At 39.3% G+C, this 19,422-nt stretch overlaps 5 protein-coding genes across 7 annotated transcripts in view; 2 read left to right on the top strand and 3 right to left on the bottom strand.

The window, feature by feature from the left end:
* Positions 1-94: 94 nt before the first annotated feature.
* On the bottom strand, positions 95-726 carry LOC117568444 (39S ribosomal protein L36, mitochondrial). Its single transcript, XM_034249114.2, has 2 exons — positions 623-726; positions 95-566 (listed from the first exon to the last, which is right to left on the bottom strand). The coding sequence occupies exon 2, from the start codon at positions 564-566 to the stop codon at positions 174-176; it is 393 nt and encodes a 130-aa protein (XP_034105005.1). The 5' UTR covers positions 623-726; the 3' UTR covers positions 95-173.
* Positions 727-1,160: 434 nt separating this feature from the next.
* Positions 1,161-3,749, bottom strand: LOC117566877 (SUMO-activating enzyme subunit 2). Its single transcript, XM_034246486.2, has 4 exons — positions 3,392-3,749; positions 3,174-3,328; positions 2,826-3,113; positions 1,161-2,769 (listed from the first exon to the last, which is right to left on the bottom strand). Exons 1-4 carry the CDS (start codon positions 3,533-3,535, stop codon positions 1,236-1,238), a joined length of 2,121 nt encoding a protein of 706 aa, XP_034102377.1. The 5' UTR covers positions 3,536-3,749; the 3' UTR covers positions 1,161-1,235.
* Positions 3,750-3,781: 32 nt separating this feature from the next.
* On the top strand, positions 3,782-7,656 carry LOC117566878 (phosphatidate cytidylyltransferase, photoreceptor-specific). Of its 2 annotated transcripts, XM_034246488.2 has the most exons (8): positions 3,786-4,036; positions 4,868-4,992; positions 5,213-5,309; positions 5,388-5,564; positions 5,629-6,117; positions 6,184-6,315; positions 6,376-6,510; positions 6,577-7,656. In XM_034246488.2, exons 1-8 carry the CDS (start codon positions 3,944-3,946, stop codon positions 6,652-6,654), a joined length of 1,326 nt encoding a protein of 441 aa, XP_034102379.1. In that variant the 5' UTR covers positions 3,786-3,943; the 3' UTR covers positions 6,655-7,656. The 2 variants fall into 2 exon arrangements, with proteins under 2 accessions (XP_034102378.1, XP_034102379.1); XM_034246487.2 differs by having other exon boundaries at positions 3,782-4,036; positions 5,629-6,315.
* A 95-nt stretch (positions 7,657-7,751) lies between these two features.
* On the bottom strand, positions 7,752-13,246 carry LOC117566876 (uncharacterized). Its single transcript, XM_034246485.2, has 6 exons — positions 12,978-13,246; positions 10,395-12,919; positions 10,189-10,334; positions 9,725-9,826; positions 8,035-9,659; positions 7,752-7,973 (listed from the first exon to the last, which is right to left on the bottom strand). Exons 1-6 carry the CDS (start codon positions 13,167-13,169, stop codon positions 7,818-7,820), a joined length of 4,746 nt encoding a protein of 1,581 aa, XP_034102376.1. The 5' UTR covers positions 13,170-13,246; the 3' UTR covers positions 7,752-7,817.
* A 296-nt stretch (positions 13,247-13,542) lies between these two features.
* The window catches only part of LOC117567953 (helicase POLQ-like), a 29,164-nt gene continuing 23,284 nt past the window's right edge, over positions 13,543-19,422 (top strand). For both annotated transcript variants that reach the window (XM_052003705.1, XM_034248253.2), the window contains exons 1-4: positions 13,543-14,833; positions 17,558-17,763; positions 17,822-18,424; positions 18,487-19,365. In XM_052003705.1, the coding sequence (XP_051859665.1) occupies positions 13,603-14,833; positions 17,558-17,763; positions 17,822-18,424; positions 18,487-19,365 (2,919 nt within the window). In that variant the 5' untranslated portion in view covers positions 13,543-13,602. The remainder of the gene's footprint in view (positions 14,834-17,557; positions 17,764-17,821; positions 18,425-18,486; positions 19,366-19,422) is intronic.

Here is a 19,422-nt window from a genome sequence, read left to right on the forward strand (position 1 = left end):
AATAACATTGCGGCCAACTGCGGCATTTCAAAATAAACAAAAACAATGAACAGTGTTGCAAATCGCTTCAATTGAGAGACAAAATAATTATGCTAAATAAAAGCCTTTTATTTTAACAAACTAACATGTGTTTTGGTTTTATTTTTTAATTATAAGTTTTCGTATTTATTGAACTAAAAGCCCCTTTCCTTGGATTGTGTAGCATGTGTTAACAGCCACGACTTGTAGTCACGTTTCTTCATAGACATTTGCTTGTGCCGCGGATGCGTTGGACAGATGACATAACCACGCTCCTGACGCACGACAATTAAGCAGTCCTTGCAGCGCCGCTTTAGACGTCCTTTCACCTTAAATCCGGCCACTTGTTGCACCAGTGTATTCATTGGCGAAAGCAACGGCACAACCTGGTTATTTGTTCCATTTAATTGCTGTTGATGGACAAGTGAATTTTGAGCCGGCGAAGATGTTGCAATGGTGGGACGCACGAGAGCATGGAAGCTCCTGGTGGCGCTAATTCCATTCCACAGCCGAACGCTGGTATGTAAAAGTTTGCTTGCGAACGACATCTGTAACGAACGTTTTTATTTATATTTTTCAATAACAGAATAATAGCAACACACACCTCTGATTGTATGAGTGTTGCCAAACTATAAATGTTAAAAGCGTAGTGCTGCCAACAATTTTATTTTATTTCCACTAGTCAACACTTAAAATTCAAATAGCATGAGATATAAAATGAAAACACAGTGGCGAGCACATCTTAATATATATTTGTCACTTCTGACTTGTATTCATTAATCTTCTTCATTTTTAAATAGAACAAATAAATATTTTTGATATATTTTTATTTGAAAAAGTCAAGTTGTCAACTTTTGCACGATTGTTTTTCAACACTTTTTTTAAATTCAAACTTGATAAATTGAGAAATCCCGAAGATTTCAATGTTACGCTGTTTAGTTACTGAAAGTGGATAAAATTTATCCATATTGATCATCTTTTGTGCAAGCAGTACTCTAATTTCGATAAAATGGTGGAATAGCGGTCCATTGGTGAAAATCGATGGCAAGAAACAATATTTTTATACTTTGGAGACCAATCTATCAGATTTCGTTGACAAATAAAAAATTTAAACAACTTATGTGTCTGCCACAGTATATATGTAGAATTTTATACAAATAAAAATCATTTGTTTATTTAAGTTGAGAATGACATTAAGTTGGAACATTCAAAGTATATTAGTCAATACTAATTACTTCATTAGGCTGACTGTCATTTAGTTTCGTGCGCTTGCTTTTAGTAGGACCCACATCTTCCTCATCCGATGAGTCAAGTATTTCGGTTATATTTTCATCATCCGTTAGATTGTCCGGCTTCCGTTTAATTGCTACCTTTGGTGGGCTTTTGACGGTAAGCTGTTCTGTTTTCGTGTTTACAATCTCCTGAACATCATCATCTTCTTCAATGACGAGACAATCATCATCATCATCCTCAACTTCAGGCAATCGAGTGCGCTTTGAGGTCGATGGACCATCATCAGCAATATCACTGCCGTTCGCCGGACGCTTGCGGGAGGTGGAACTCTGCTCCTCGCTATCTTCCTTCGGTTTTTCTTCTTGCTTAGGCTGTAATTGACTTTTATCGGCGATTACCTCGAACAGCACATCATCACGTTCAGCATCGAAGTGTGATATGATAATGCTAAGCTCATAGCTTTGGAAGAAATCATCGCACTTGAGAATCACACCATCTACAATGTTCATCTCCGAGAGCAGCTTCTGTTCATTGCATTCGGTTTCACCCTCCTCCGAAGAGATGACAATGGAGCCGGTGGCCTCGACTGTGACATCCGGATTGACCATATTCAGAGTTTTAATGAGAACATCATCGCGAAAAGCTTTAACTTGAATGCGCTTGGTATCGATGCGCAATGTAATTGCCGGATCACTAGCACACACATAACAATTGGGATTTGGTGGCGGAAAGAATGTATCTGCCACAAGGAACTGCTGGCGTCCATTGAGACGTAGACGAGCATAGACAGCCTTGCATTGCTCCCACTTGGACTGCAACACACTGAATGCGCGCATTACGGAAATGCCAGCGGTAATGGCATTTGTGGTCGCAATAGCTGGAATGATGTTGCCAGCCATTGATTTGATTTCGAAGCGTGATTTGCGCTCAATATCAAAGATATGGGAACGCACATTGGCACAGGCAGCCACAAAATCCATAGCAGGCTGATCATCCTTATCCCACACAAGGGTATCACTGCCTTCTAGCTTCAGGAAAGCAGCGCTCAACTCTTTGAGAGCATTGGCAAACACATGGGCGCATTCCTCCACGGTCCAAACTTTATGATGCTGACGCGCGAACTCTGGAGCTTCTGCTGCTTTGGTGCCGTCGGGCAACAACGTATCCCATTGCACGGGCACGGGCGCCTTGCGAGACTTCCAGAGATTCGACATGCGCAACAAGTAGTTGATGTCCTCGTTGAAGAACTTGTTGAACAATTTGCCAGCATCATAGTTGCAGTCCTTGGCCCATTGGCGTGTATTGATGCGCACCACATTGCCATTGTTTTTTGGCTCGCCTTCAGATTCAGCTTCAGTTGATTTCTCTTGCTCCTTATCATTTTCTTTATCCTCCATGGCAACATCACCAGCGCCATCAGCTGCTTTAGCTTCTGCTGTTACACTTTCATTTTGTGCCTCCGGATCAGCAGAGTCTGGCGAAATATCCTCATCTTCAACAGATTCTCCAAAGAGTTGACTGCAAAAGAATTGATGAATTATTTATTCTTAAATGTTAATTTTACGACAGCTTACTTGAACAAATGCTTGGCCCAGACAATGCAATGAATGGGCTCCGATGGTGTGTTCCTTATGGTGCAGCCGGGAAAACTGCGTTGCTTCTCCTTCGGTGTGCATTCGTAGCATTGCGTCAAGCCGCGCTTAATCAGCTCCACTTGACCATTGTAGCCAGAGGTGCCACTTTCGATTAGCGGCACATCGGCGTTCAAACACATGCGGTTCACATGGTTGCGAGCTGCTCGGTTATCTAAGGCGCTGAGCACCACATCAAATTTCTTGAAGAAGTTGACACCATAATCAGTTCTGTAAATAAAACCAATCGTTAATCAATCACAATTGCACGGATCAACACCAATCACTTACGATGTAACGCTATCGTGGTATGCCGTTATATTCGCATCAGGATTGAAGCTGAGTGCACTTTCGCGTGCTACGCGTGCTTTTGACTTGCCCACATGCTCACGATGGAACAGGAACTGCCGATTCAAATTGCTTAGATCGATGGTATCCAAATCGATCTAAAAGTATTTTAGTTAGTTGCACGTTTAATTTACACTATGGCGGCTAACTCTTTTACTTACAATTTCAATTTGCGTGAAGCCGCTGAGGACAAGATTTTTAAGCACCTCGCAGCCGATGCCACCGGCGCCAACAACCAACACTTTGGACTTCTTAACTAATTCCTGCAATGTTGCGGGCAAAACGCCATCAATTGATGCGGCCATTATTTTATTATTATTATGCTTTCACAGTCGTGCTGATAGAAAATAAATTCGCAAATGACGCTCGCCGGCTTTCTTCAATGTGTATGTATAGCTATTACTCCAGCCCTGGAATATAAATGGATCAGCTGGGTGTGTGCGCATGTAGCCCTTGGGAAATACAGTTTGACGTTTCATAACACATATTTTTAAGCATTTTCTGTATTTGTCCACACAGCCACACAATTTCAATTGATTGTATTTTTTGTAGCTTCATGTGTGTGTATTGTTGTGTTGAAGCGAAAAGCGGACGTTTTATTTTTTAAGTGCTTGTTTTTGTGCAGCACGACACCTACTGCGCTAAATCTGTTAATTTGAAAAAACATATTAAAATCATTTGAAGAATTTATTCAAAACACACACAATACAAACATGGCAGAGGTGCGACGTAGGAAGACGGACAACGAGGCTGACGATGCTGCTGCTGCTGTTGCCGCGAGTAGTGCAGCTGATTCTTCGGATCATGTAAGTTGGTTTCCTTTTCCCTGTCCAGGAAATTAAGAGAAAATGCAACTTCACTTCTGTGGCATAAATATGGAATGCATCCTTATTTGCTGCGCATTCCAAATTTGCAATAATTGAAGCGCAAAATCAGGCAAAATTTATGTATGTATACCCACACAACAAGAAATTTAATACATACATACACAAACACATACGTGTATGTTTCTGTGTGTGCAGTGTTTTTGTTATTTTCTGACGCAAAAGCAGGTGGTAAAAGAGCGCCATCTAGCGAGAGAGCAACGAGAGAGAGAGACTGAAGACACTAACGGTGAAAAACCAATAACAAATGTACTGTGTACTCTCACACACACACACTTGCTCACTCTCTCACATAGTTACAAGAATAATAGGCAAATCCAATTAAGTGACCATTACGGAAGCGGTGGGACGCTTCCAACCCCCCATCTGTTACCTACCCCCAGCGAATTAGCTCGACACCATGCATTCTGTAAGAGACACGCTTGTCTTTTGGCTGCGCGCCGTGTCTTTATGATAATGATAATGATGACGGTGATAATGCTCAAAAGCCGCACTATATTTCAGCTAGCTAGCGTCTAGCGTCTTTCACTTTCTTATCAAGACCTTGCTAATATTTTGTCACCCAAACAAAACACGCCACCTTCCAACAGCCAACCACGCTACTTGGATAAATAAATTACCCAAATGTTTTGTACTGATTATATGTTCTACACATGTACATATGTACATGTGTACATATTCAACCGGAATATTGGACTTTGATATTTTGTTCGAAAATGACTTAGTCTGTTCTTTTTGTGATTTATTTTATAGGTTGATTCGGAGGAGGAGAAAATACCTGAGGAGAAATTCGTTGAGGAGTTGGCTAAGAATTTGCCCCAAGGTACAGATAAAACACCAGAACTTTTGGATTCTGCTCTGAAGGATTTGCCCGATCGGTATGTGATATATATTTATATTTATTTATCTAAAAATTCCAAAATTATTTCAAGACAGCTCCCAGCTGTCTAAAGTATATGTACCGTAACACTTAAAGGTCAAAATTTCCAATTTGAATTATTGCAAAATTAATGACTGTGAAAATTAAATGTGTGTGAAAACATTTAATGGACATATGGTATTCAATTTGTTTATATATGTTACACTTTTTTCTTTCAGATGGAAAAATTGGGTCATACGCGGTATATTCACATGGATTATGATCTGTGGATTCGCATTAATCATCTATGGTGGACCATTGGCCTTGATGATTACGGTGCGTTTCATTTGAATTGTTCATTAATTAGGGGTTAATAACTATATTAACTAGTTACTTATCTAAATGCATTTATAGACGCTGTTGGTGCAAGTGAAGTGCTTTCAGGAAATTATCTCAATTGGTTATCAAGTGTATCGTATACACGGTTTGCCCTGGTTTCGTAGTCTCTCCTGGTATTTCTTGCTCACTTCCAACTATTTCTTCTATGGCGAAAATCTAGTCGATTACTTTGGGGTCGTAATCAATCGTGTGGTAAGTGTCTATACACCACGATTGTCATTGTAATACTTATTATAATTTTCTATTGTTTTCGCAGGAATATCTTAAGTTCTTGGTGACCTATCACCGCTTCCTCTCATTTGCCCTGTATATCGTTGGCTTCGTTTGGTTCGTGCTCTCGCTGGTCAAGAAATACTATATCAAACAGTTCAGCCTATTCGCCTGGACGCACGTCTCGCTGCTGATTGTCGTCACACAGAGCTATCTAATTATACAGAACATATTCGAGGGACTTATTTGGTTTATAGTGCCCGTATCGATGATTGTTTGCAATGATGTCATGGCGTATGTGTTTGGTTTCTTCTTTGGACGCACACCCCTCATAAAGCTCAGCCCGAAGAAGACGTGGGAGGGCTTTATTGGTGGTGGTTTTGCCACGGTACTATTTGGCATATTATTCTCATACGTCTTGTGCAATTACCAATATTTCATCTGTCCCATACAATATTCGGAGGAACTGGGTCGCATGACCATGTCCTGTGTTCCCAGCTATCTGTTTACGCCACAGGAATACAGTCTTAAATTGGTGAGCCTTTCTATGCACTGCAATTATGCACAATTTAGTAATAATCTAATCAAATTGAAATTGCAGTTTGGCATTGGAAAAACCTTGAACATTTATCCATTCATTTGGCACTCCATTTCGTTGAGTCTGTTCAGTTCAATAATTGGACCTTTCGGCGGCTTCTTTGCGTCCGGATTTAAGCGTGCTTTCAAGATCAAGGTAAGAACATTTTGTCGAATATTTTATTATTTTAATTATTAACGTTTTTGTTCTACATAGGACTTTGGCGATATGATTCCTGGACATGGCGGTATCATGGATCGCTTCGACTGTCAGTTCCTCATGGCCACGTTCGTGAATGTTTACATTTCGAGTTTTATTAGAACTCCTTCACCAGCTAAACTCTTGACACAGGTTTGTCAATATCTAAGAATGTTGAAAATAACTTTTGAAATTGAATTATTTTCATTACTCTTCCAGATTTATAATCTTAAACCGGATCAACAATACCAAATCTATCAGTCCTTGAAGGATTCTCTGGGCGATATGCTAAACTAAATATTTCGACAACAACAATTGTTTGCTTTAGTCGTACGTCTATATAAATATTCATTATAAAAATGGAAGATTCTATATATACATATATATATGATGATCGGTATAAGAAAATGCAGCAAAAACCTCTCGAATGCTGTTAGTCTCCTTAAAAAAAAAGCGATTCGTTTGAATCCAATCAAAACACGCGCGGATAGTTTTAATTTTGAGCATAATTTTTGTTATGTTTTTAGTTATAGTTTAGAATTTTGTTGTTGTTACAATTTTAAGTTATTTCAGTTACGATTATTATTATGATTATTATAATTATGATCAATATGGCATTATATAGTGCAATTGTAATCCGCTTATCGGAGATTTGCTATTAAGCGATTCCATTAATTTTAATGACATGCGATTGCGTTATGAGATTGACTTTTTACCAAATCGAATTAAACACTGGAAAAATGAAAGCAAACCAAATGCGAACAAAAACAAAAAAAAAAATCCAAACAACCAGTTAAACGATCCTATAAATTTGATGTTTTGTGTGTCTCCATATGTACTATGTGTGAAATTACATCCATGCACGAGTCTGTATAAAACTACTTATGCATATATGTATGTGTACTATTTTACCAACTATTAGTTTAGAAAAGGGAAGAAGAATGTCCTTCAATCGAGGCAAATTTAGTTTAGTTTGTGAAATGTTCCCTAGTTAATGTCTAACTTGTAGTATAAAAGTTGGATGCGCATTTTGTTGTATCTAATCAATACGTAATATCGATTATCAAATGATTTCGTATTTTACCAGTTCATGTCTAGTGCAATATACATAATACCATTTAAAACATTGTTTTTTATTTCAATACGTGATTTTTTTTTAAATTCTTAATTTATTGAATTGTATAATCTTAGCATTTATATATGTTTTGGTTAATGATATATGGTTAACAAGAAAGAAAAAAAAAACAATTTCTTACACTTACTCAATTGAATTCAGATCCAGCAAACTGTTTAATATATAAGGCAAGTCTCTATTGATGTTATAAAACGAAAACAATATTAAAGTGAATGTAAGTTAATGAGAAACAAAAACTGTTGGTGATGGATCAAACTCAAAAAAGAAAGAATTCCATTGTTATTTAAAGCTATTATTTCGATAGATATAATATATATCTACAATATCATTTGGAGAAAGGCTCATCGCTTATTTCAATAGGCTTCACTAGGATCTTGCTTATTAGTGAACGATTTAGATCTTCCACATCGGTTTTCTTCAGATTAAAATAGATCTGCCGATGGCGCGCATCATCCAGTAAATGTCGCCACATATCAACCGCCTATAATAATGCAAAATATTTGAACTATTCGTATATACATTGGATTGATCAATACAAGTACCTTCAAATCATCGAAATTACCACAGATGATGAGGCAACGACGAGGTCTCGTGATGGCTACGTTCAATCGTTGATAATTGGTGAGGAAGCCAACTCCGCGAGTGCGTGCATTCGATATAATGATGACATCTCGCTCCTGTCCTTGATATGCATCCACCGTATTCGGTACGATCATCATTTCTCTGGGTATCACACCGCTAAGCACTGAGCACTGATTGCTGTACGGCGTTATTAAGCCGTATTTGTAACGCGTTGTCGGCATATGTTTCTTCAACTCTATCAGCAACTTGGCCACAAAGTGAGCCTCCTCGATGTTGCTAATACTCCGGCTTCTGCTGTCGTTTGTGTCTTTTGTGTAACTCAAGTTGATCACACAATACGGAATAATAGGCGACAATAACTGTTTTGTTGCATCCGCATTGACCAGTTGATCATGATAAAAGTAACTATTCGGCCATCTGCATATCTCCGGATGCATTCGATACTGCATGCTCAGTTTAAACACTTTGGTATGGGCTAAATGATTTTTACCCGACTTGCTCAGATGATGCGTCAAATTGCGTTGAATGCGATCGAACATCGAGTTACCCAATCCAAGATCAATGGCCTTCTGAGACAGCACTGTTGCAGGCAACTGCTGAGTGTCGCCCACCAAAACAAGACCTCGTACTCCAAACTGCAGCGGTAGAAGTGTCCAGGGCTCAGTGCATTGAGTCGCCTCATCAATGATGCAAACATCAAAGTAATCGATGTAGTAAGCAAGTTTCACACAACTTGAGAGCGTTGTGCACACAATGTTGGCACGCTGGATATATTTCTTCGAGAGTTCGTACTCTTCGCGGGGCGTCAATGGTGGATTTAGTCGTTCATTCAGTGTCTTTAATTGTCGCTCCTTCGACTGCAACAACGGTTGCAAATAGCTAGTGCTCGCAGAGTTCTTCTGCCTAAGTTCGGCAATTTCTGCTTTAAGCATCTCCTGTTGTTGCATTAAGTTCGCTCTGTTTTCAGCCGTCAGACGCTTGCCTTTCTCTTCACGTTCAATGTTCAACAGATGATCCAACGAGACTTCGCCGACCTTGGAATCGATCTTATCAAATCGACCAAAACGCAGCAATCGGAATTGCGAGTGAGTCATGCAATTGCGTGCACGATTCAAATACATTGTTATATTATCGACAGCCGTATTGCTGTGAGCGCATATTAAAATTTTGCGATCGAGGTGCCGATTGCTTCGGCCATACATGCATTGTAACGTCAGATTCGAGATGACCACCGATTTGCCAGTTCCCGGCGGACCCTGTATCAATGTGATGCTGGGCGTTGAATCGTCAATTAAACGTATCCACGTACTCTGACAAATATCGATCTGATGATCATTCAGTTTCGTGAAGCCTTTATATTCTGTATCCTTCAATATGTGCTTGTCAAAGGACAGCACATTCTCGCTGGGTTGCAATATACGGCGATACAATGGAGAGCGGCACAGTTGATAAACGGCACTAAACGCTCCCAGCTCCACTCGCAAATTATCAACGACCGGGCGAATCGTCAGCGTCTTAGCCATCTCCAGCATCTCCTTATTGATGTTCTGTGTCAGTATTTCAAAGGTCAACTCAAAGATAGTGCCTAAAAGTTGACAAACAAAATGAGTATATCGAATATACTATAGTGCATATATAGTATATAGTTACCGGCTATGTGCCTCATGCGAGGCATTGTTGCGAATGTTTCAAAAATGTTTCCATCACTGCTCAAAGTATAGAGATCAAATTGCTTAGCGGGCTTGTTTTTGCCTGCGAATGAAGATGAAATTATATATTACATATTTTCTATATTTAATTTATTTATTTAATTTTATAAAAAAAAGCTACAGTCGAGAGCGCTCGCATCCAAATTTGCAGGAATAATAAAAACTATAGATATTATAGTCTGTAGCAAAATTAGAGATTCTAACTTTAAACGCTTGTTATTCGACTTTTATCGTTTTGAGGGGCGGAAATGGGCGTGTCAAAAATACCTTCTCGGTTTTTGACCCTGATCATGAATGTATATACTTTATGGGGTCGGAGATGTATCATTCTGTCTTTTACATAACTTTCTACCCTATGGGTAGCGGGTATAAACTTAACTTGTAAACTTTATAAACTTAACTTACATCGGGTGATCAGAATATAACGTGGACGACTTTTTGTACTCTCACAGGTAAAGCTCTCTAGACTAACTTCATAGGTATGTGTGGAGTTCTTGTATTCACGTTCTATGGTAGTCAGGAGCTCGACTTTCATTAATGGCACGAAGGTTCTAAACAAAAAAAGTTATTACAATCAATAATCGAATAACAAGCAAAGGCAAATCACTTACTCTTTGTACTGTTTAAAGGTATTGAATTCGGTTGGAATGGGCAAAAGGATATCCGATTCCGCTACCTCGTTTGGATCGCGCAGGGAGAGCCATTGATTGCCCCAGCTTAGAATGTTGCTAGTGATGAACTCATTACAGTTCTGTGCCTTTCCCAGGGCCAAAGCCCACTCGCGACGCTCAGCATATGTGCTCAGCGAGAACTTGTTGGTATCCTTGATATTTTTCGTCTTTCTGATCGCACCTTCCACACGCTCGATAATGCGGATCTGAACATTGTCGTTGAATCGAACACGACGATTGCGTTTGACTTTCATATTCCGCTCTTCCTGCAAAGCGAAGTCTCGTTCCATTTCGGCAAATGTAACTCGATTACAGGTTCGACGATTTCGTGCCGATTCAGCGTCCTTACGCTCCGCCGGCTGTTTGGATTGAACGGGCGGATCTTCCAGGTGTGAAGGACAATCGAGTGTAACACGCCGCCGAGTTAACTGAGCTCTTGCAGCGGTTGGGTCCAATTTGTTTCGCTTTGCTGATGTTACGGGCTCCACCTCCTTTGTGAGAAAATCACCACGGTTGCTATTACTTGGCTTAGGTACGCTGTGTTTGCGTTTCAATTCGGACGATGATGATGAAGACTTCTCTGGGGAAGGTTTCGATTTTTCGGACAATTTCTTGAGATGCTCGCGACGCTTTTCCTTATTCTTTTCATACTCGATCTTCTGATCTTTGGGCTTTTGATACCATTTCTTTTTCATTTCGTCTTGGTAATCTTTGGAGCGCTGTCTTTCCAAAATGTTTTGTTTGTCTTCGACTTTCTTGCTTTCGGCTGAAACGCCTCTCAACTTGCCACGATGCTTGGGTAATTGCGGTGCTGTAATCAATGTAGGTCCTCGATTGGTTTTTTCAATCAATGGCGGTTTCTCAATTAAGTCGTTTCGATCAACATAACATGAGATGGATCTGTTCATCAAGCGAGGTGACTTATTTTTCGGTGTTGTGGAAGGTAATTCTTTTGTTCCTTCATTTGTTGGCTCGACGAATTTACTTGGTGATTCTTTGTTTAAGGTTTCCTGAGGTTTGCAAATGGGGTCGCTTGATTTCTCAGTTGTTGAGCTAGAGCAAATCAATGTTGGTTCTTGATTGATTTTCTCCAACAATGACGGATTTTCAACATCCTTTTCAGGTATTAATGCAGTGTGTTCAACATAACATGAAACGGATCTATTCATCAACCGAGGCGACTTAGTTTTGGGTGCTGCGTCAGGCATCACTTTTGTGGACTCATTTGTCGACTCCGCGAATTTACTTGATTCTTTGGTTGTGTTTTCCTGGGATTTGCGATCCGAGTCGCTAGATTTCTCAGTGGTTGAACTCGAGTAGTAACGCTTACGATTTGTAGTAGATTTTTCCTTAGTTGAGCTTTTCTTGTCCTTAGTCTTGTCGGACTTGGACGTCGTGGCAGTTTTGTCTGAGCTTTTTCTTCTATGCCTCTTTTTTGAGTCCTTGCTATGCGATGAGCTTTTACTAGATTTACTCGATTTCTCATTAGCTGCCTGATCGCTTGGCTCCTCCTGAATGTTATCAAAGCCTAGATTTTCTTCATTATCCATAGGATAGATTTGCGACATGACGTTTTGCGAAAGCAGTTTCGACGACCAATCTGCCACCTTGGTGAACAGCTCGACTTCGTCATCATCATCGATAATAACAATCTCATTCTCGTCGAATTGTTTGGATATATCACTTTCCATTTTGATCGGTTCCAGCAAGTTGTCATTGTCCCGATTGTCAACATCATCTCCGCTGAGATTGATGCCCTCGAAGTCCATATCCTCTTTAATCTCTTGCAGCACAGCCTGCGACATAGCAAAATTTTCATCATAATCGCCATCGCTCTCATCACCGAGAACAATCTCTTCAACAACAGCCTCTTCATTTTTGTCTTCCACAACAACCTCCGCGTTTCCGCCGGCTTCAACAGCAATCTCTATATTTTTGTCTTTGTCAACATCTTCAGTTTTGTCCTCGTTCAATTCAATTACATCACCATTGCATATATTATTTGGACCCGCTGCAACATGCTTGTTATTCAGCTTCTGGAAAACATACGGATTAATCTGTAAAACGGATTCCAGCAGCTCTTTATCAGGTTCGCCGAATATATTCTCAATATCGTGGGTGGCTGCCAACAAAGCTTCGGCTTTAACTTCCGGCAATATCGGCAAATGCAATGCTCGATGCGCATTTTCATTATCTTTATTGGCATTTTCATTGCTAAGCTCGACATTTGCCGGCTTCGTTTTGCTAATGTTTTTGCCATTATTATCATCATCTTCGTCATCGGAAATTTGTATAACATCCTCTGCTGTAGGACACATTTGTTTCACTATAAATATGGCATAGTTTGGTGGCACAATCCCTGGTTCATCTACTTCAACTCCCAAACCTAATCGGTCTCCATCATTGAGTAGCTGAGTGTTGGCTTTAAGTAATGCCTTGTTTATAAACACGCCATTCAGAGATTTCTGTTCATAATAGAAATGTTTAAAGGCTGCACATCGTTTGTTTATATCACCCACTCACCATTTGTTCCAAAACAACTCCAGTCTCAATGTTTACAATTAATTTGGCATGCATCCTCGACAAAAACTCATTTCCCGGCAGCACAACCTTGCAGCACGAGTGCCGACCCACTGTATTTTCACCAGACTGCAATATTATCTTTTTGCCAGAGCTAATGTGCTCCAGATACCAATAGTTGATTGGTGCATCCATTGCGGAGCTGCAATGATGAAATTCAATCCAAACAACACTAACTGTTGCGCACTCCGCAATGTACGAGCCGAGACTGTCCGAACTAGTGTGACCAACTGCTATTATTTTCTAGGATTTTTGATTTCAAATCTACCGCCAAGTTTATTGATGTTTTTTAACTGGAATCCAGGATATCAAAAAATAGTTTAATACCTGCAACTACATATTTATAAATATTTACATATTTATAATATTTACATATTTACTTTACACAAACTACAGTTGCACTTGAAGTACAATTCGGGTTTGAGCCGATTAGTGTGCCCAGTTACATACAAACCGCAACTGGATTTAATGATATGCAGCCCTGGTATATTTACATGCAAATTCAGATTATCAGCTGTTTTATGTAGTTTTGGCGCGTTGTTGTTGAATTGACAATTTGTTGCACATTATGTCGCGAAAGCAAACAAATGAAAAGTTAACACCATTGCACAATAAACATGCAAAGCGAATTCGTAGTGAACAAGTGCAATCGACAAGGAAAACTACAGACGCGAGGCCATTAAGTGAAAGTATATTTTGGCCGGAGAACGATGCCAGCTTCTTTAGCCATGTCAATCTGGAGGAAGTGTTTAGTGGACAAGATGGTGTTGTTTCGGCACCATTTAGCAGCCAAACAAATTGTAAATTATTTCAAAATGATTCCGACGATAGTCTCTTTGGTGACATGTCGCTACACAGTGCAACTCAAACCAGGAATACAACTGTTCTCAACAACGTGACTGAGAACAGTTTTAATGAAATTAATATAACCGATTTGACAGCAGCCGAAGTCAAAGACATTTTCTACGATGCTGATGATTGTACCGAAGTACAAAATTCGCAAATGTTTTTGGATGCAATGCCTTCGGTAACCAAATCACCAAACTTGTCGTTGTCCCAATCAATGTCATTTCTATCAAAATCAATACTCGATGGGATTGTTCATGGCACACAGTACGAAACATACGAAGCTTTAAAAAGTCGCACGATCTTGGCAAGTCAATGTAATAATGAACTTGCGGAGCTCGATCCCTTGGACTGGCAGACTCAAGCTTTTGCTGAATTCGAGAGCACAAAGCAGCAGCAGCAGCTCAACGATAGTTTTCCATCCAAGGGCAGTTTCTATGGGTTGCCGGATAAGGTGAAGAGGCTAATATTCGAGCACAAAGGCATCGACAGTTTATATGAATGGCAACAAGAATGCCTCAATCTACCGGCTATAAAGCAGCGCAAGAATTTAATTTATGCACTTCCCACGAGTGGCGGCAAAACATTGGTTGCCGAAATTCTAATGTTGCGCGAAATATTGTGCCGGGAACGTAACGTGCTCTTCATTCTTCCATATGTGTCCATAGTGCAGGAGAAGGTTAGTGCCATGTCACCGTTTGCCATTGCCATGGACTTCATTGTGGATGAGTATACGGCGGGGAAGGGAAAGTGTCCGCCACAGCCGCAACGCAAGCGTCGATGTTTGTTCATTGCATCGATTGAGAAAGGTGCTGTGCTAATGGATAGCTTGATAGATGCAGAGCGACCACATGAAATTGGGCTGGTTGTGGTGGATGAGTTGCATTTGATTGGCGAACGTGGACGTGGCGCCACACTCGAAGCATTTCTCACTAAGGTGATGTTCTTGAATGGTATGTGAAGGCATGAGAATTGTGTCCTAAAAAGGTCACTTTATTGCTAGTGCTTTGTTTCCTTTTTATGTTTTCTTAGAAGTAATATTTAGTCACCTTCCTTGGTTTCCTTTTTTAATACCTGCGGATAGGTCTTATATAGTATAGGTCCTTACATACTTATCATACACAGGTAATTTTTTTTTTACGCAGGGAACATTTTACCACATGGAGTGAAGAGTTTTTTCTTATATATGGGCAATTCCCAAAAAATGGTAAACCACGACCGAAAAAAAAAATCTTCAAATTCAACGTATTTTTTGTATAATGTCATAAAGAAATATCCAAATTTTCATAATACAATGGCTCCGTAGCATATGTTCGTTGTTTTTATAAAAAAATTTGCCTGCAAACTGAAAAAATTTAATATTTTCACTTTTAGCTCCTTTTGTATGCATTTTTATGTTTTATTATTTCACAAAGAAAACATATGATATGTTTGCTCTTTTTCTACAAAATTTCTTAATAGCAATCCAATAATAAGATAAAAATGCAAAGTGAGCGAAAAAATGTTCAATTAACTGTTAATTTTTATTTTGCTTCTTATCTATGTTCAAATCGTACGTTCGCGACCGAAAACATCATTTTATTGTAATTGCTTCGCATTAAGGGCAAGCAGGTGGATGAAACTTCGCGTGTTAAGTTATTTTGGTATATATATTTTAAATATAAAAAATCGTTGGGGTTACTCAAACCAATCATTTTTTATTGATTGTCAAAGTAGAGTGCGATTTTCACTAGCGTCGCATGGATTTAAAAAAAAATTTTTTTTTTGTTTTTGTTTTTGAAAACTATGTCGTTTGCAGTTACTTATTACTTGTTAGTTATTACTTATTATTTATTACATATTTTTCTTGCTATTAATAAATTTCAGTACATATTTCATATTTAATAAAAATTTATTTTTTTTGCTTTTAAATGTTATTAGACACCTTAAATTGAGTTAAATCCGTTTGTTTTATGAAATATGAAGTTATTAATAAAAAAAGTTGTGGTAAAAAAAAAAATTTAATAAATAAAACAACATGGAAAAATCGTACGTTCGCGACCGGAACTTAATTAAATTAAAAATAAATAAATGGAGATATTTTCTTGGGAGTAGACTTAATAGAAAGCTACATGATTCTACTTTAAAAGTAAAGTTATTTCTTTAAAATATTCCGTCTCAATTCGCAGAGTTTTGCATTTTACTGTATTAAGCCAAAGTCGACTTCCATTTTGCGTACGTTCGCGACCGCATGTTTTTTGACAATATTATGAAAATTAAAAATCGATAAGCCCCATAATTTACACTAACCAAAGAGCTAAACAAATGCTATCGAAGAGTAAAAAAAAAGTTTCAGGAAACGTTTGTTTTCGATTTTATTTTTTTAATTTATCTCGTACGAACGTACGTTCGCGACTTTGGGAAATGCCCATATGCGTAGATCAGTTTTACACAAGTGCTGTACAATTATTATGCCAGAGTAATACTATATATCCTAACCTTTGAATCGTTTTATACCCGCTACCCATGGGGTAGAAGGGTATTATAACTTTGTGCCGGCAGGAAATGTATGTAACAGGTAGAACGAGGCATCTCCGACCCTATAAAGTCTATATATTCTTGATCAGCGTCAACAGCCGAGACGATATAGCCATGTCCGTCTGTGTGAACACCTAGATCTCAGAGACTATAAGACATAGAGCTATAATTTTTTTTCGACAGCATTTGTTATATTTGCACGCAGATCAAGTTTGTTTCAAATTTTTGCCACGCCCCCTTACGCCCCTGCAAATCAAAAAAATCGAATTACAAGCGTAATTTTAAAGCTAGAGTTACGAATTTTGGTATATATAGTAATAACTATAGTAGTTATGATTCCTGATTTGGTTGCGATCAGATAAAAACTGTCGAAGTTATTAAAGAAATACTTTTGTATGGGCAAAAACGCCTACTTACTAGGGGTCTTAGTTGCTTTGGCTGACAATCTAGTATATTGTGACGTCTGTGGTATATTTTGAGTCTGGCACTATATCGATATACCAAATATTCCATTTAGTATATTTTTAGTATTTGTGTAATAAATTCGGTATATTTTGAGAAAAATACCGCAAAATACATTTCTTTTATTCAAAATGGGTAGGGGGTATGTCACAGTCGAGTACCCTCGACTGTAGCTTTCTTACTTGTTTACGTTTGCATTACAGTATGTATTAAAATATATGCAATATCACTAATTGCACTTAATTACCTATCCCAGATAACTGCAAAATTGCAGTTCTTCGAAGCCATTATCGTCGCATTCATTGTTTTACCTAAATGCATTCCATTCCAGTAATGTTCACAATGACAGTTATTAATAAAATAAAATTTTTAGGTCGAATTTTTTTATAAGTTTCACAATAGTTATTAAGTTACATAATTTATCTGCACACTAAAAATTGAGTGACCTTCAAAAGTTACAGTACTTCCGGATAAATTAGGTGTAAGCGTATTTTTAAGTGTATATTGCAGTTAATTTCATTCTTTCTTAAGTACACAATCAACGACAATTCTCATCGGTTTCATTGGCTGTCTCATTGATTAAACCAGTAAAGGTTCAAACTCTACAAATTCTAATTAGAAGTCTGAAGTTTAAGTTGAATGTTTTAGTTTTGCCAGTAAACGCAATAATTTATATGAAACTTTTTATCTTCTTTTAGCCAACATACAAATTGTGGGCATGAGCGCAACTATTGGAAATCTAAACGAGATCTCAATGTTCCTAAATGCCGATGTTTATACACGCGGCTTTCGTCCGGTGGAGTTGAAGGAATACATAAAATGTGGCAAGGACATTCTGCAAATCAATTCAGCTGGCCAAACGATGGAGGAGATCTTTGTGCCCACGCGCAGTGTCAACTTCAATGTGAATAATAACAAATAATGAATAATAACTAGCTGATAATTTAACTTTTTTTTAACAGTATAGTCCAGCTGTGGAGCGTGCTGATCCGGATCACTTAGCTGGCCTGGTCAGCGAGTGTGCACCAGAGAATTGCTGCCTTATCTTTTGTTCGTCTCGCAAGAATTGCGAGAATGTCGCATTGCTTCTAAGTCGCATTGTGTCAAAGCAAAAGTTCTTTGAGCATCGTCAGAGCGAGAAAGTCGATCTCATGAATGCCCTGGACAATATTTGTGGCGTACTTAGTCCTGTGTTGGCCAAAACGCTGCCCTATGGCATTGCCTATCATCACTCGGGACTCACAACCGACGAGCGAAAGTTCATTGAGACTGCGTATCGCTTTGGAGTCATCACCGTCATTTGCTGTACATCCACGCTGGCTGCCGGTGTCAATCTGCCTGCCAAGCGTGTGATTATACGCGCTCCTTATGTGGGTCAAGAGTTTATGACGCTGTGCAAGTACAAACAAATGGTTGGACGCGCTGGTCGCGCTGGCTTGGGGGATGCGGGCGAAAGTATTCTCATCACGCAGAACAAAGACAACTTGAAGGTGGGTGAAATGCTCTTCTCGCCCATGGACAAAGCGTTGAGTTCGTTGGAGCAACAAGAGGCCACCGGTTTGCAGGTGAGTGCAGTGAATTTACTTCGATTTTGATTGTTAATAAACACTTGCATACACTTTTGCAGACTCTAATACTGAGTGTTATTGGACTGAACCTCGCGGATTGTCGTCGTGATCTCAATCGTCTGGTGAACAGTACACTGCTGGCAGTGCAAGCTGGTGCCCTTGAGGTGGCTGTCGATGATCTAGTGCTGCGCATACTGCGCGATATGTTTAAGAACAAAGTGCTTAAACTCAAAGATAGTGCACCAAAGTCGAATTGTTCAGATATAATGACCACACAAGACATCAATCAGTCGAGCAGTCACACCGCGTCACTAAATCGTCGTCTGCTTATTAGTCAGTCCACACGATTCCAGTTGACGAGCATCGGTTGTGCCGCCTTCAAGGCGGGCATCGATTACAAGCGTGCCTTTGCCATACACAATGAGCTGCAGCAAGCGCAGCAACGTCTGATCCTATCTAGCTATATGCATCTATTGTATTTGGTTGTCTGCTTCAATTCGAATGAGCGCGGTGATGAATTGTTTCCAGCCGATGCCACGATACTCTTCCGCGAATACACAACTCACACAGCAAAGACTCACGCTCTATTTGCTCAACTCGGCTTCACGGAAGCTCACGCTGCGCGCTTGGCCAAAACGCAGTCTGTGCAAGGACCATTGTCGCTGCAATTGAATCGTCTCTACAAAGTTCTCATTCTTACCGATGTCTTGGACCTGCTTCCACTGCCTGAGGTGGCAAATAAGTACAACATCGAGCGAGGCACGTTGCAGCATCTGATTAGCCAGTCAACGGCTGCGGCAAGTGCCATTGTGCGTCTTTGCGAGCAGATTGATGAGTTTTGGTGCTATAAACCTTTGTTTGAGCGCATCAATCATAAAATAGATCGTTGTGGCACGTTGGAGTTGGAGCCGCTTCTCGAATTGCCAGCAGTTAAAATTGTGAGTAGATAAATATTGTATTTATTTACAGTTTTTAAATTGTGTCACTGAAATTCG

Source organism: Drosophila albomicans, chromosome 3 (assembly GCF_009650485.2).
Source record: "Drosophila albomicans strain 15112-1751.03 chromosome 3, ASM965048v2, whole genome shotgun sequence".
In the NCBI taxonomy this organism is placed as follows: domain Eukaryota; kingdom Metazoa; phylum Arthropoda; class Insecta; order Diptera; family Drosophilidae; genus Drosophila; species Drosophila albomicans.